The sequence below is a fragment of the Phoxinus phoxinus genome, assembly GCF_949152265.1.
Source record: "Phoxinus phoxinus genome assembly, chromosome: 22".
Taxonomy (NCBI): Eukaryota; Metazoa; Chordata; class Actinopteri; order Cypriniformes; family Leuciscidae; genus Phoxinus; species Phoxinus phoxinus.
Genome location: NC_136897.1, coordinates 1,883,417 through 1,901,238, shown reverse-complemented (window position 1 = coordinate 1,901,238; position 17,822 = coordinate 1,883,417). Strand labels below are relative to the sequence as shown.

At 42.3% G+C, this 17,822-nt stretch overlaps 1 protein-coding gene across 1 annotated transcript in view; it reads left to right on the top strand.

Moving 5' to 3' along the window:
• iars1 (isoleucyl-tRNA synthetase 1) overlaps window positions 1–17,822 on the top strand; it is a 105,541-nt gene that overhangs the window by 76,698 nt on the left and 11,021 nt on the right. Inside the window, exons 27-32 of the mRNA XM_079597543.1 lie at window positions 1,830–1,942; window positions 2,818–2,913; window positions 12,343–12,519; window positions 12,828–12,948; window positions 14,266–14,391; window positions 14,602–14,745. Of these exons, the coding sequence (XP_079453669.1) occupies window positions 1,830–1,942; window positions 2,818–2,913; window positions 12,343–12,519; window positions 12,828–12,948; window positions 14,266–14,391; window positions 14,602–14,745 (777 nt within the window). The remainder of the gene's footprint in view (window positions 1–1,829; window positions 1,943–2,817; window positions 2,914–12,342; window positions 12,520–12,827; window positions 12,949–14,265; window positions 14,392–14,601; window positions 14,746–17,822) is intronic.

Below are 17,822 nucleotides of genomic sequence, written 5' to 3'. Positions count from 1 at the left end.
TGTTCTCTGGTGAGGCTCTGGCTTCTGTACCTGTTGGAGAAGAGCTAAACCAGCCGTGCAAATCTCCATTACAGTGCGATGATCTGATAGTCGTGTTCAACGCTCCCCTTTCTGAAGCATTTTCATGCCTTTTATATGAAACAGTGCCGCTGGAATGAGCGTAGCGCTGGATAAGACTGGGAACTCGAGATGTTCAATAGAGGAGATGTGAATGAAAGCTGGAGATCTCTCCACACACTCTCATTATACGAACAACAGAGACAGTGATATTCATGCAGAAATGTACCTTTTAATTTTTTTTAATAATAATATTGGACCCACTAGGGGGCTTGGATATAAAATAGTTTTTTTTTTTAACCGTGTAGTTTCTGGACATGGAAAAGTCTTTTTAACTTGTCAATTAATATCTGAAGAAATATGTATATTTTCTCAAGCCGTGTAATCACAAACTAGAGAAGTTTCATTGCTTATTGGAATTGTGGATATTTTAATGTTTTAATATGTCGCCACTCCACTCGAGGCGTTTCTGCAAATAACAAAATGTAAATAGCTTTGTCATTACAGCAGAAGTTTGGAGGGCCTTCAAATATCGTCTTTGGAGGAGAATATGGCATTATTTTTAACGAGTTTTCCCCACGATTTTTTATTACTGTAACAACAGAAACAATGACACAAAGTAATCTAAACCATGCCACATAGATTTGCAAAATAATAAAGTATTAAGCAAAAAAACTGTAGTCTGATTTTGAAACATAATATATAAGTGTATAATTTTTGTAATCTGATTACATAATCCAGATTACATCCGATCAGTTACTACCCAATCACAAGATAGAAATTCATGCACATTCATTGATAAAGAAAAGTGTAAACCATGAAGAACACTCAGTTTAAAAAAAAATAGGGAATACATATATATACACGATTAATCGCATCCAAAATAAAAGTTTGTGTTTACATAATATATGTGTGTGTACTGTGTATAAATATTTTGTATATATAAAACACACATTCATGTATATATTTTAAGAAAAATGTATATATAATATAAATGATGTCTATATAAATGAATAATAAATATTTCTTAAATATATACATGCATGTATATTTATATATACAAAATAATTATACACCGTGCACACACATATATTATATAAACACAAACGTTTATTTTGGATGCGATTAATCGTTGCACAGCCCTAAAATTATTTATAGTGATTTTATTTATTATTTTTTTTATGTATTACCAAAAAGTTTCAGTTGCTCTGCCATCATCAGAAACACTGGGTTCCTTCAGATATTGTGTAGAGCATAACGACATATCTCGACACTGAACTCACGATACGATATTAATGCGATACTCCAAGACATATGATATAAGGTTGACAAAAATTAACTGCAGATTAAAATGCTAAATTTGGTGTTATATTGTGTGTGTAAATGAATATGATGGACTTGGTGCTGAAACCCAAAGCACAGGACAATAGAGACTCCAGAATATCAATATTCATGATTCTGAAGCTGAAAATACTGAATTATTGTAGACGAATATGCTTTCACTGTCACTGACTAGATATATTTAAAATAATGTCGGACACTTTTACTGGTAACATCAGACATTTGGCATTATCAGGACACACACATATTCCCCCACTGCATTATTATACATTATACTCAACATTATATATAGCAGTTTAATGTCGTACTGACTCTAAAACTCTGAAAACTTGAATTTGTCAGTTGTAATTTGGGTGAACTATCCACAACACGTATTGTTGCATCTTTGTATTCCGGTGTGTTGTGACCCTCGTGTGTGTTCCTCTCTGCAGGATCTATCGTTGTGGACGGTCATGACCTGCGTGAGGAAGATCTGCGTCTGATGTACAGCTTCGATCAGGCCTCAGGAACACCGGCGCAGTACGAGGCCCACTCAGACGCACAGGTGCTCAATCTGCATCTCATCTCATTATTCAGGATTATATAGAGCCTCTGTAGCTCCGCCCCTTTCCAGCGCTCGCTGTCTTTTGTCTTCCGGTCTGTATTTTCACAGCGATCTTGAGTATTTATGAATGAACGGCTTGTTTAAAATCTTCCAGTTACTGACATTTGTTAAGACATCTGCTTTAAACATTACAATCCTCATGATAACTTCCGTTAACTTTACATTAAAGGGATAGTTCACTTTGAAATTAAATGTTGGTGTGTTTTATCTTACCTGAAGTGCATCAAGATGTCGGTGTCTTTGTCTCCGCAGTAGTTTCAGTTTTGATATTTTTAGGTCAAGCCGTTCTTGTCTGTCAGTCATATAATGCAGGTCTATAGGCACTGTCTCCAAAAGCATGCAGAGAAAAGTCCACATTACACAATTCCCCATCGTAAGTGCACATTGATGGCCTAAGCTCGCGCGAACTCATCCGGGAGTGTTGAGTTTTCACTTATTCCCAATTTGTAAGTCTTCTATCTTGACACACGACTCGCTTCATTGTTCAGGCCAATGAAAGGCATACGTTGAGCCGTACAGCCAATCACACGTGTTTCTGCTGAGTTAAAAAATGCAACGTCCAATCGAAGGCGGTTAGATTAGAAATCCGGTGTAAACAGATCAGATGGACGTGGTTGTGTAAAAGAGATAAAAACGATATAAATACTGTTCGTTTTATCACACAAACCGCTCGTTTCGTGTCTTAGGCCATCAATGTGCACTTACCATGGGGAATTGTGTAATTTGGACTTTATATATCCCTATATCATCTCGCTCCTCTCTCCGGCGACCCGCTCCTGTCCTGAAGTGATCAGAGCGCACGTTTGTCTTCACAGGTGCTGGTTCTGCTCGACGTCACGCCGGATCAGTCCATGGTGGATGAAGGAGTGGCCCGTGAGGTCATCAACCGCATCCAGAAGCTGCGCAAGAAGGTGAGGACCTGAAGTCTAGATTCATTTATATCTATTCCATGACGATCTCATTCCTGCGCTTTGAATTATGGGAGGCTCTGCCGGTTTGGGGAACTTCCATTCAAAAAGACTGAAGCTAATCATTTCAAACCATAATGTTGCCTTATAAATAAAGCTTATCTGTCAGTTTCCCTTCATGTTTTGTTTTCAGACATCATGAGAATAATGTCACACTTGGTGTTTTAACGTGACATTATTACAAGAATATCTGTGGCAAGAGCTTCTGTTCAGTCGCTGTATTCTTCCTCATGATTACTTCTTTTTTGCATTCTGCTGTAATAGTATGAAAAGACATATATTGCACATTTGTGGTATTTTAAGAGATGTTTTGACCATTCAGAGCCACTGTACAAGCAAACGCCAAAATGCAGATCTGTTCAGGATCAATTCACCTTTGGCTAAGCCCCGCCCCCCTTAGTTACTGTTGCTACGTCCGTCAACTTCATCTGGGCTCTGGTTTGGTATCAACATGGCTTATGCTGTGACGCTCCTCCTGCTGAACTTTTATCAAACTTTTATAAAGCATCAAATAAAGTGTCCGATAGAAGTAGGCAGAAGGGGCTCAGTGTGCGCTCGAAGGCTATATTCAAGACATACGGAGAAACACAAGCAACAACAAGATCCAAATAGAGGCAAAAGCATAACGGTCACAGTCAACACATGACCCAGCGCATCATATCCTGATGGAGACGGAGACTGGGACTCACAATATCAGGAGAAACACTGTTCATGCAGAGCTGGGTCTCTATTCACTTCTATAATCGTTATTACAAAGCAAACGGACTACGCGAGTATAACGTTGTGTTTATTAGCAGCGTGTGCTAGCGTATCAACAATTAGGGTAGAGAACCGAAATCATGACCTAAACCAGCATAAAACTGTCTAACTAGTGTAACTCCACAGTAAAGTTAAAACACAAAAGTGTGTTGTTGATCTTGAGGGGTTTCGCTGACTGAGGACGTCCACACAGTTTAATCCAAAGACGACACTTGTCAGGATTTGACCGGTTTTGGGAAGGGAAAAAACGGTCCCCCCTCCAACCTCTCTGGGAAACACGTATCTGTGTTACAAACGCCCCAGGCACAACGGTTAACCGTATTTCTGATAAAACTACGACGGTAATAGCCTGCCGAGACCAAACATATGAGACGCCGGTGTTAAAGTCAATGGAGCGCTGTGAAGAAGTGTCGGACCGCTGTGGAGCTCGTTCTTGGCTGCGCTGTGATTGGTCAATCTACATTCTAGGGCGTGGCTTAGCCAAAGGCGAATTCGTTCGGAAAAAATTTCGGAAATTGGTGTTCTTCTTTTTAATGTGTCTCCAGTATCGCTAGCAAAACATCAAACTGAGCCGCCGATATCCTGAATAAACTTTGAGCTCTCCTTCCTCTCTACGCAATCTCAGGATTGGATGGACCCAATATTTCCTCTTATTTCTCTTTTTAAGAAGAGAGAGGACAACAAAATCATCCTCACTTCCTGAAGACTCCATTTTGTATTGTTTTGCAACGGATTGATTAATACGCACAAGGTTTGTGTGCGTGACTGACCACCGCTTAGGATGACGAATTTGATAAAACGCATACGGACCTTGACTCAACCAGTGGTTTGTGTTTTCGGTGGGACTAATTTTAAAACCCATGTGTGGATTTTTGCAGTTCTGTTCTCACTGGTTTTCTCCTGAGGAGCGTTAAGTCAGTAGATATTTTGGTGAAGGTTGAAGTCTTATTTCTGTAGTGTGTTTCCACACCTCTCTCTCTCTCTCTCTCTCAAGAGATTCAAGATTCAAGATTCAAATAGCTTTATTGGCATGGTGAAAGAAGTCTTTACATTGCCAAAGCATTCATAACACTTAACAATATATAAAATAAAAATAAATAAAAATAAAAATTTCATCAAAATAAACATAGCAATAAAATCTTCTAATATTTATATCAGTGTCTCTAGGTGTATAGTTTGTAGCTCTGTCCTGCTGGAGGCTCTTTTGTCGTGACAGGACCTCACACACCGGGCAGCCAGGGTTGAGCTCGCTGGGCTTTCTCCAAGCAGGAGTTGGAGTTTGTCCAGATTTGATTTCTGATGGAAGTCTTTCTGGTGGGTTGTGAAAAGGGGATAGAAAGTGTCCCTAATGTCTGTATAATTGGGGCAGGAAGTCAAAAAGTGTAGCTCTGTTTCCACTTGATTCTCTGAGCAGTGAGGGCACAGTCGCTCTTCCCTCGGTAGCCAGCTCTGCCGGTGTCTGCCGGTCTCTATAGTCAGACTGTGTTCACTGAGTCTGTACATGCTCAGGACTTTCCTCAGTTTAGGGTCGCTCACTTTACTCAGGTATCCTGCCAGTTCATATCTTCTGTTTAGGGCCAAATAGCATTCCAATTTACTCTGTTTTTCTGTTGCGTCTGTCCAATGTTTAAGGTATTTTTCTTTTTGTGTTTTAATTATTTGCTTTGGTCTGGCTATGTTTTTATTGTCAGTTTGTGACGTCAGCTCTAACACCAATCGGCCGAGGGCGTTTCTCTCTGGCTTCAGCTCTTGGTAGGACAGGGCTTTGTAATGGAGGGTCTGTTCATCGCTATCTTTTAAGTGGGCATGGAATTTAATCGCTCTTTTTTGAATCGTTATCATAAGGGGGTATAATCCTAATTCTGCTCTACAGGCATTATTTGGGGTTTTGCGCTGAACTCGTAGCAGGATTTTGCACAGCTCGGTCTGCAGAGTCTCTATTGGGTGTTTGTCCCATTTCGTGAACTCTTGGTCTGTGAGTGGACCCCAGACCTCACACCCGTACAGCGCGATGGGCTCGATTACGGTTTTGATAATTTTTAGCCAGATTCTGATTGGGATGTCAATTTGGATATTTCTCTTAATTGCGTAAAAAGCTCTCCGTGCCTTTTCTCTCAAGTCATTTACAGCTTTTTTAAAATTTCCGGTGTTGCTAATGTTTATGCCAAGGTAAGTGTAGTCCTGCGTGTGTTCGAGGAGCATGTTGTCCAATCTAAAATTATAATGTTGGTCTTGGCGGCTGGGTCTTTTTTGGAAAATCATTATTTTAGTCTTTTTGGGGTTAACTGCCAGGGCCCATGACTGACAGAAGTTGTGCAGGAGGTCTAGATGCTGCTGTAGACCCTCTTTAGTGGGAGACAGCAGCACCAGATCATCAGCAAACAGAAGGCACTTGACTTCAGTGTCCAGTAGAGTAAGGCCAGGAGCTGCAGACTGACCCAGAGCCCCCGCTAGCTCATTGATGTATATATTGAACAGCGTGGGACTTAAGCTGCAGCCCTGTCTCACTCCACGACTCTGAGGGAGGAATTCTGTGTGTTTATTACCAATTTTAACCGCAAATTTGTTGTTTGTGTACATGGATTTGATGATGTCATATGTTTTTCCTCCGATGCCGCACTGGATTAATTGAAGAAAAAGACCTTCATGCCAAATGGAGTCAAAAGCTTTTTTGAAGTCAACAAAGCATGAGAAAGTTTTACTTTTGTTTTGGTTGACTTGCTTGTCGATTAAGGTATGGAGAGTGTATATATGGTCTGATGTGCGATATTTTGGTTGGAAGCCAATTTGACATTTGCTCAGGACATTTCTGTCTCTGAGGAAATGGGCTAGTCTGCCGTTTATGATGTTGCAGAAGAGTTTGCCTAGGTTGCTGTTTACACATATACCACGGTAGTTATTAGGGTCAAATCTGTCTCCGTTTTTATGGATTGGGGTAATAAGACCTTTGTTCCAGATGTTGGGGAATGTACCTAAACTCAGGATGACATTGAAGAGCTTGAGAATGGCTAATTTGAATTTGTGGTCTGTGTATTTGATCATTTCATTTAGGATGCCATCAACACCACAGGCTTTTTGTAATTTCAAGGTTTGTATGTTGTCTAATAGTTCGGCTAGTGTAATTGGAGAGTCTAAGGGGTTCTGGTAGTCTTTGATGGTTGATTCTAAAACCCTTAGTTTGTCATATAGGGCATTTTGTTCCTGATTTTTGTTTATATTACTGAAGAGGTTGGAGAAGTGGTTTATCCAAACATCTTCATTCTGGATGGCTAGTTCTTGATGGTAAGTTTTGTTTAGTGTGTTCCAATGTTTCCAGAAGTGGTTGGATTCTAAGGATTCTTCAATTTCCCTGAGTTGACTTTTTGTGTTTTGTTCTTTTTTCTTTCTTAAAGTATTCCTATATTGTTTAAGTTTTCCATGATAGAGATGACGAATGTTCTCATTGTCAGCATCTCTGTGTTTCTGGTTAGATAGGATTCTTAATTCTTTCCTAAGTTTTTTACAGTCGTTGTCAAACCATTTCTCAGTGGCATGTGGTCTTTTTGATTTTCTTTTTGTGGTTTTCAAGTTGGATAATGTTGCTGATACCTCAAATATTCTGTTCAGCTTGTCTACTGCTAGGTTTGTACCTTCACTATTGTGTGGGAAAGGAGTGGCAAGGAATTGATCTAATAGCGCTTGAATTTTCGGTTGTCTAATTGTACTTAGATATGTATCTTTACTGTTTTGTTTCCATCTATACATGTTTCTAAGTGAGCGGAGCTGGGTTTGTTTAGATGCTTCTTGGTTGGGCATTGCTCTGTTTAAGTAGAGGGTTATTTTACTGTGGTCTGATAGTGGGTTTAGTGGGCTGACTGTGAACGCTCTGAGGGAGTTTGGGCTAAGGTCTGTCAGAAAATAGTCGACTGTACTATTACCGAAGGGTGAGCTGTAGGTGTATCTACCATAGGAATCTCCTCGAAGCCTACCGTTGACTAGGAACAGACCTAGTGTGCGACACAGATGAAGAAGATGTGTTCCGCTTTTGTTTGTTGTTTTATCATAGTTGTGTCTCTGTGCTTGTATAGGTGTGGGGAGGACATCTCCTCCAGGCAGGTGTTTGTCCCCCTGAGAGTCAAGTGTGTCCAGTTCTTCACCTGTTCTGGCATTCAGGTCTCCACAGAGCAGCACGCTTCCCTGTGACTGGAAGTAATTAATGTCTACTTCAAGAATTGAGAAACTGTCTTCATTAAAATAGGGAGACTCTGCTGGAGGAATATAGGTGGCACACAGGAAGATGTTTTTCTCTGTTGCGGTGACTGTCTTATTAATTTCTAACCATGTGTAGAATTGTCCTGTTTTAACTACTTTGATGGCATGGGCAAGATTTGATCTGTACCAAATAAGCATGCCTCCTGAGTCTCTTCCTTGTGTCACTCCAGGCAGTTTAATTGATGGGATGATGAGTTCTCTGTGGCCTTTGGGGCAGCCGGTGGGTCCGTCTCCTCTGCTCCATGTCTCCTGCAGGATGATGATATCTGAATTTTTTATTTCTGAGTTGAAATCTTGGTTTCTGCTTTTAAGGCCAAAGGCAGATGATCTCAGGCCTTGAATATTCCAACATGTTATAATAAATGCTTTGTTGTCCATGGGGTCTTTGTTTTGGTGATAAGTTTTGACCTATGACAGTAGGTGTGAGCAGATGAGGTTGAGCATCTGACGGATGTCTCTTAGCTCGGTTGATGTGGCTTGCACTGGTGCTGTTGTTGATGTTCTGCTCACTATCTGAGCGTAGCTGTGTCTGCCCGGGGCCTGCGGGGTATGAGGAGGGCAGGGGGTTGGCAGGAGCGGCTTTGGCCTGGCTTGATGTGCTGGACGTGAGGGTGTGAAGGCTGGTAGGAGATACTCAGGTGCTTGCTGGGATGGTCTCAGCATGAGAGAGTGCTGTTGTCTTGTTGGAAGTCTTCTGGATGTTCTCTCTGGGGGTACACTGTGCTTTCTTACAGGTCTGGGTGGAGGTTGTTGGACTCTGCGGCTCCTGGGGGTGCTGTTGTGGTTCTGACTCAGGGCCACATCTTTTAGGGTCCTGGCGAAGACAGGAACAGCTGTCTTGTACAGATGGACATGGTCGTAGAGGCATGTGGGGTCCAGGGTGGGGTGGTTTGCCAGGTGCACATTGGGTTTAAGTGCACAGGAGCGGGAGAGGTGGGCATTCACCCGCTGGATAGTGTCAGGGTGGAAGTCTTTTCGGGGCAGCAGTGTGGAGATGGTAATTTTAGCATTTGGAAAGGTGGTTGAGGCCTTTTCAATCACTGTTTGTAGTGATGTAGCCACCCTCTCCTGTTGGGCTCTCAGATCGTTGGTGCCGGTGTGGATTATTACATGGCTTGGGGATCCCAGTTTGTCAATACTTAGCCATTTGAGTGCGCTCTGAGTGTTCGGACACCAGAGTTTGGCCACTCTGTGTTTGGGAAAAAGCTTCTTTTCATCGATAAATTTCCCGTTTGAATCTATTAAAAGAGCGACTTCCGGTCGTAGTGTTCCTTCGGTCGGTGTGGAGGGCTCGTCTGAGTGTGAGGCTGGTTGTGGGGTGAGGGAAGGGTCTGATGGGAGAGGAGGGTTCTGGCTGTGCTGGATCTCTGTTGTTTGGGAGCTGTGATCAGGGTGAGGCGTGTCCTGCTCCCCCGGTTCCTCTGATGAACTGAACTCGCTGTGCTGTGCTCCTCTGTTCTGCCTCAGTTCACTTATTTCTATTCTCATTGCTGTTAGTTGTGCCTTGTGTAACTCAGTCTGTTGTAAGAACTGTGTTTCCAGTGTCTCCAGCTGAGCCCTGAACCCCTCTCTCTCCTGCTGGAGCTCCGTCACCTCGGTCCGCAGTGTAGACAGCTCTCTCCTGAGGCTGTCCTTTTCTCTGTGCTTGGCTGTGGGGCTGTTGCTGGTTTGGTCTGTTGTCTGAACTGTTTGCAGAGAGAAGATCATCTCCTTGAGCTGGACCATTTCTCCCTCTAGCTCTGTGAATCTCTCCCTCATGTCAGTGCAATAGCAGTGTGGATGGGGGTCTTTGGTCTGTTCTGTGCTCGAAAGGTCCCTGTGTGCTGTCTGATCCTCGTCTGTGTGGAAGGTGTGGGAGACTGACTCCTCGGGAGTGATTCGTTGGTCGCTGGTAGTGGTCTCTTTCTGTGCTCTGTCTTTGATGCAGAGGAAGTCTTGTTCGAAGAGGCCATTGATGCTTTTTACCACCACTATACCCGTTGTTTTGTAGATATTTACGTTGGTGGTTGTTGTGTCTTCCTCGTTTTTAATTTTTAGCTGGAAACCCCCGCAGATGCCTTTTCTTTCAGCAGAGGGGTAGTGTGCAATGATAGCCTTGTGCCATGCATAGGGCTTGTTGGTATAGAATATCAGGTTACTTATGCTGCCATCTTTATGTAGGTCTGCAAAAAGTGTTTCTGGGATGTCTGTCAGTCTTTTGTTTTTGTAGACTTTCCGTGCCGATTCATTTGTGACATCTTTAGGATAGTGCAGTGGAATGGCCTCCACATATAGAGGTTTTTTAGGCCTGGCGCTGATGCTGGAGTGTTCAGAACTCTTCTGGGGGCGGGGCCAGGATGATGCACTGGCCATAGTCAATTCAGAATGTAAACAATCAACTGAAATAACTGTCAGTTTTTTGTTTATTTTCTCTCAGTGACAATATAAGGGGGATAAAAATTAATAAAAAAGGCAAAAAAGCAGGCAAAAAATATGACTTTCACTGATTTTGTGAGAGGAAAAAATATTTCTTTAAAGTTCAAGTTTTCAGTTCTGTCCAAAATGTCTCTTTGTGCTGTTCTTCTACACAAAAACTCAGAGAGATATGAAATGGCACTGTCTGTTCTAAATGTCTTTACCTCTCTTTTTCTTGTAAGTTTTCTTCTTAGTTGTTATGTTGTTTATGTTGCTTGATGTTATCCTTTTCAATATGATTATCCTCTTCTGTAGAGGGTAATCCTGTGATCTTCTCTTGAACTTTCCCCCGATTCAGGTGTGACAAAAATAAAATAAATAAATAAAAACTGTCCCAATTCAACAAAAACTTTGTCTAGGCGTTGTTTTATGTTAAATTTTCTATTTTTCTTTCATTTTGTGGTAAAATTATTCTTATTTTTTCACCATCTATCTCTCTCCCTCTCTCTCTCTCTCTCTCTCTCTCTCTCTCTCTCTCTCTCTCTCTCTCTCTCTCTCTCTCTCTCTCTCTCTCCCTCCCCCTCCCCCTTCCTCTCTCTCTCTCTCTCTCTCTCTCTCTCTCCCTCTCTCTCCCTCTCTCTCTCCCTCTCTCTCTCTCCCTCTCTCTCTCCCTCTCTCTCTCTCTCTCTCTCTCTCTCTCTCTCTCTCGGGGTCAAGCTCACTTGTTTTTCCCAGACTCATGAGAGATGCTATTTGGACAATCTTTCCACCCCAGAGTTCTGCATGCGTTGAGCAATAGTCCGGTCTTAATAAAGCTTCTGCCGTAATAAAGCTTAAAGACAAGCTTTGAAGTTGTGTGGAAATCAGTAAAGTAAGACAGATTTCCTTTCTTCACCCCCCCTTGTCCTCCTTTTTTTCTTAATAAACAAGCGTTTTTTCCATGTGAGGGGGAAGGGCACGTGGACGCCCGCCAGGACCGAATTCCTCTCTTATTGAAAGTCTGAAAAAAAATCGGAGGGAATTTTCCATGGGAGGGAATTAATTTTTCAGCGTTTGCTGAGATGAGAGTTGGTAACCAGGGAGGGTTCATGGAAAAGCAGAAGCTATTGTGTTTTCTTTCTTTTTTCTTCTCGTTGTTCAAAGGTACCGAATGCCCAAGGCCATATTTTCCACAACAAGCCCGTTTGTTTTCTCGTAGCGTCTGCTTTGGGAAAATGATTAGCACTTGCTGGCATTTCCCAGTACACGTCTTTGAAATGAAGGCAGATTAAATGAGCGGTTCGTCATCATTGAGGAACTCGAGAGGAATAAATGCTGATCTTTCAGAAAATGTTTTACTAAATAATGTATAATATTGAGTATCATAACTAGGGGTGTAATAATATATCGTGTCTCTATCGCAATACAAAAATATAACTATGTATCGTGGATAATGACAATCTATATTGTGAAGGTTCACCCAAAATTAAACATACTTTTCGTGAGAAAATTAAAGTTTTCAGAGTTTTAGAGTCAGTACTACATTAACTACTATATATAATGTTGAATATAATGTATAATAATGCAGTGGGGGAATATGTGTGTGTCCTGATAATGCCAAATGTCTGATGTTACCAGTAAAAAGTGTCCGACATTATTTTAAATATATCTAGTCAGTGACAGTGAAAGCATATTCGTCTACAATAATTCAGTATTTTCATCTTCAGAATCATGAATATTGTTATTCTGGAGTCTCTATTGTCCTGTGCTTTGGGTTTCAGCACCAAGTCCATCATATTCATTTACACACACAATATAACACCAAATTTAGCATTTTAATCAACTAATTTTTAGTTAACCTTTTATCATATGTTTTGGAGTATCGCAATAATCCCGTATCGTGAGTTCAGTGTCGAGATATGTGCGGATGAGGGTATCGTTAGACCTCCTGCATATGAGGCTGTAATGTGTCCACACCTGTCGTCTCAGGGTCACCTGGTCCCGTCGGATGAGATCACGGTGTACTACAGCAGTCAGCCGGCTGGGGAATACCTGGATCAAGTCATCCAAGCACACACGGACTTCATCTTGGCCACCACTAAAGCTCCTCTCAAGCCCTATCCGGTGGCCCAGAGCGCCAGTGTGATCGTCCAGGAGAAAACTCAGGTACTGGACTCCAGATACTCATTCTGCCTATACTAATGCCCTGATACCAACATTTGATATATACTAGGTAGGGATGCACCGATGTATTAGCCATTAATCGGTTTTGGACGATAAAGGCAATTATGCTCATTATTGGCCAACGGCAGATTGTTTATAAACACCAGGGCCGATTATATCCTGTCCGGCCCAACTCCACATCAGTGCATTATTAGCCCTGTTAAACATCAGAAGGTCTTAATCTTCTTTTAACAACCAAAAGTGTGTGTGTGTGTGTGTGTGTGTGTGTGTGTGTGTGTGTTGTATGACAGTTGAAAGGTTCGGATCTGGAGTTGACTATCGTGAGAGGAGCCGGAGTCTCCAGAGTGTCTCTGAACTCTTCAGTCTGTGCTCACGTCAACCTGAGAGTCACGCTCAAGGACAAGCAGCAAGGTAACTGTACAATCTCACACACACACACACACACACACGCAACTGTACACCTCAGTCATCACACACTCACAACTGTACGCCTCAGTCATCACACACGTCAGTTTGGGCTGCACACTGAAACTGAACTCCGGTGATAAGTACCAAAATGAGCAAAATAATTATATTGTACCGTTTGAAATAAAATATGATAATGGACATCCAGCCTTTGTTCTCTCAAAATACCCCCCGACAGGGTGATGATGACCCCGATGCGAAGCTGCTTATTACACAGCTACTTGCTTCATAAGTAAATAGTTAGACACGAAATATTGATCTGAGTTTAAATATTGTATTAGCTCTTTAAACGCAGAGCTTCCGCGGAGAGAGCAGTTTCAAACCAGACGGACATTTCAGAGATACGGTATACAGTCATAACACTTATTACACAGCATTACAACACATAAATCATTATGGAGATTAGAGATACTGATTTCAGATTAAATGGTAAATGGTAAATGGACTGCATTTATATAGCGCTTTCATAGACCCATGGCCACCAAAGCGCTTTACAATTTGCCTCTCATTCACCCATTCACTCATACATTCATACACCGACGGCGTACATTAAACTGATAATCTTACATTAAACTGTTTTAAACAGTTAATGTTTTATTAAAACTTAATATTTTATTAACTTAATCATACATTAAACTGTTTTAAAATCAGACCTGTGTGTATCTTATAATCCAACAGTGTACAAAACAATAGTCACAAAATGGCCGCCGCTGCGTTTGTATGAAACGAGAGAGAGCAAGTCCACGATACTGGATGGTATAGTTAAATAACTATATACACAATATTGATTCGTCTGAGTTTTAATATTTTATTAAGTCACCAAATGCAAATCTTCCACCAAGAAAACCCGTTCCTAGCTAGTGTATAGCGCTGCTGACTTCAGTGACCCGGATCAGCCTGTGTTTTTGTTCTCAGCGTTTGTTATCTGAGAATAATATAGCGCTGGATGGAGCGATTGACCAATCAGAATCAAGTATTCCACAGAGCCGTGACATAAATACCGGTATTTTCCAGTACCGGTATACCGTGTTTGTCCGTTCTAGCGGTGTTGTCTCTCAGAGCCGTGTTTACTCCCGCTCCGTTCATGTGTTTCTATTCTATATTTATAAAAAAATTATTATAAAAAAAGTAGGCCTACATGTACTGCATTAGATTAAACTGGGGAGGGTCATAGCACTTGCATTTTAACTGCTTCTATTGTTCCCATTTGTAAGTTGCTTAGGATAAAAGCGTCTGCTAAATGAACATGTAAATGTGTCTCAGACGGTGTGGTTCTGCTGGAGAATCCCAAGGGCGACGGGATCCTGGACCTGGAGCGGCTGAAGGCGGTGTGTGTCAGTGTGTTTGGACTCAATGGTGCGCCTGTGGCCATATTCAACGGGAAGACAGGTGAGATCACACACACATTCAGATCCCATGTGTGTTCAGTCGGGTATGCGTGTTCAGTCGGGTGTGTGTTCCGTCAGGTGTGTGTTCAGTCGGGTGCGTGTTCAGTCGGGTGTGTGTTCAGTCGGGTGCGTGTTCAGTCGGGTGTGTGTTCAGTCGGGTGTGTGTTCAGTCGGGTGTGTGTTCAGTCGGGTGTGTGTTTGTCTCTTCCAGCGCTGCGTGCCGACGCTGATCTGATGTCTCTGAGCGGGAAGACGCTGACGGTGACCTCGGGTTCGAGTCCTGCTGATGTGAGCAGCTCAGACTCTCTGCTGTGTCCGTACGTCAACCTGAAGCTCATGAACGCCAGTCCAGCGGGTGAGCTTCACTCCTCACACACTAACACACACAGAACTTATTCACTCCTCACTCACTAACACACACTGAACATTCACTCCTCACTCACTAACACACACTGAACATTCACTCTTCACTCACTAACACACACTGAACATTCACTCTTCACTCACTAACACACACTGAACATTCACTCTTCACTCACTAACACACACTGAACGTTCACTCCTCACTCACTAACACACACAGAACATATTTACTCTTGACTCACTAACACACACTGAACATTCACTCCTCACTCACTAACACACACTGAACATTCACTCCTCACTCACTAACACACTGAACATTCACTCCTCACACACTAAGACACACTGAACATTCACTCCTCACTCACTAACACACACTGAACATTCACTCCTCACTCACTAACACACACTGAACATATTCACTCCTCACTCACTAACACACACTGAACATTCACTCCTCACACACTAACACACACAGAACTTATTCACTCCTCACTCACTAACACACACTGAACATTCACTCCTCACTCACTAACACACACTGAACATTCACTCTTCACTCACTAACACACACTGAACATTCACTCCTCACACACTAACACACTGAACATTCACTCCTCACACACTAACACACACAGAACTTATTCACTCCTCACTCACTAACACACACTGAACATTCACTCCTCACTCACTAACACACACTGAACATTCACTCTTCACTCACTAACACACACTGAACATTCACTCCTCACTCACTAACACACACTGAACATTCACTCCTCACTCACTAACACACACTGAACATTCACTCTTCACTCACTAACACACACTGAACATTCACTCTTCACTCACTAACACACACAGAACTTATTCACTCCTCACTCACTAACACACACTGAACATTCACTCCTCACTCACTAACACACACTGAACATTCACTCCTCACTCACTAACACACACTGAACATTCACTCTTCACTCACTAACACACACAGAACATATTTACTCTTGACTCACTAACACACACTGAACATTCACTCTTCACTCACTAACACACACTGAACATTCACTCTTCACTCACTAACACACACTGAACGTTCACTCCTCACTCACTAACACACACAGAACATATTTACTCTTGACTCACTAACACACACTGAACATTCACTCCTCACTCACTAACACACACTGAACATTCACTCCTCACTCACTAACACACACTGAACATTCACTCCTCACACACTAACACACACTGAACATTCACTCCTCACTCACTAACACACACTGAACATTCACTCCTCACTCACTAACACACACTGAACATATTCACTCCTCACTCACTAACACACACTGAACATTCACTCCTCACACACTAACACACACAGAACATATTTACTCTTGACTCACTAACACACACTGAACATTCACTCCTCACTCACTAACACACTGAACATTCACTCCTCACTCACTAACACACACTGAACATTCACTCCTCACTCACTAACACACTGAACATTCACTCCTCACACACTAAGACACACTGAACATTCACTCCTCACTCACTAACACACACTGAACATTCACTCCTCACACACTAAGACACACTGAACATTCACTCCTCACACACTAAGACACACTGAACATTCACTCCTCACTCACTAACACACACTGAACATTCACTCCTCACTCACTAACACACTGAACATTCACTCCTCACACACTAAGACACACTGAACATTCACTCCTCACTCACTAACACACACTGAACATTCACTCCTCACTCACTAACACACTGAACATTCACTCCTCACTCACTAACACACACTGAACGTTCACTCCTCACTCACTAACACACACTGAACGTTCACTCCTCACTCACTAACACACACTGAACGTTCACTCCTCACTCACTAACACACACTGAACATTCACTCCTCACTCACTAACACACACTGAACATTCACTCCTCACTCACTAACACACACTGAACATTCACTCCTCACTCACTAACACACTGAACATTCACTCCTCACACACTAAGACACACTGAACATTCACTCCTCACTCACTAACACACACTGAACATTCACTCCTCACACACTAAGACACACTGAACATTCACTCCTCACACACTAAGACACACTGAACATTCACTCCTCACTCACTAACACACACTGAACATTCACTCCTCACTCACTAACACACTGAACATTCACTCCTCACACACTAAGACACACTGAACATTCACTCCTCACTCACTAACACACACTGAACATTCACTCCTCACTCACTAACACACTGAACATTCACTCCTCACTCACTAACACACACTGAACGTTCACTCCTCACTCACTAACACACACTGAACGTTCACTCCTCACTCACTAACACACACTGAACGTTCACTCCTCACTCACTAACACACACTGAACATTCACTCCTCACTCACTAACACACACTGAACACTCACTCCTCACTCACTAACACACACTGAACATTCACTCCTCACTCACTAACACACACTGAACACTCACTCCTCACTCACTAACACACACTGAACACTCACTCCTCACTCACTAACACACACTGAACATTCACTCCTCACACACTAACACACACTGAACACTCACTCCTCACTCACTAACACACACTGAACATTCACTCCTCACTCACTTACACACACTGAACATTCACTCCTCACTCACTAACACACACTGAACATTCACTCCTCACTCACTAACACACACTGAACATTCACTCCTCACTCACTAACACACACTGAACATTCACTCCTCACTCACTAACACACACTGAACACTCACTCCTCACTCACTAACACACACTGAACATTCACTCCTCACTCACTAACACACACTGAACATTCACTCCTCACTCACTAACACACACTGAACATTCACTCCTCACTCACTAACACACACTGAACATTCACTCCTCACACACTAACACACACTGAACATTCACTCCTCACTCACTAACACACACTGAACATTCACTCCTCACACACTAACACACACTGAACATTCACTCCTCACTCACTAACACACACTGA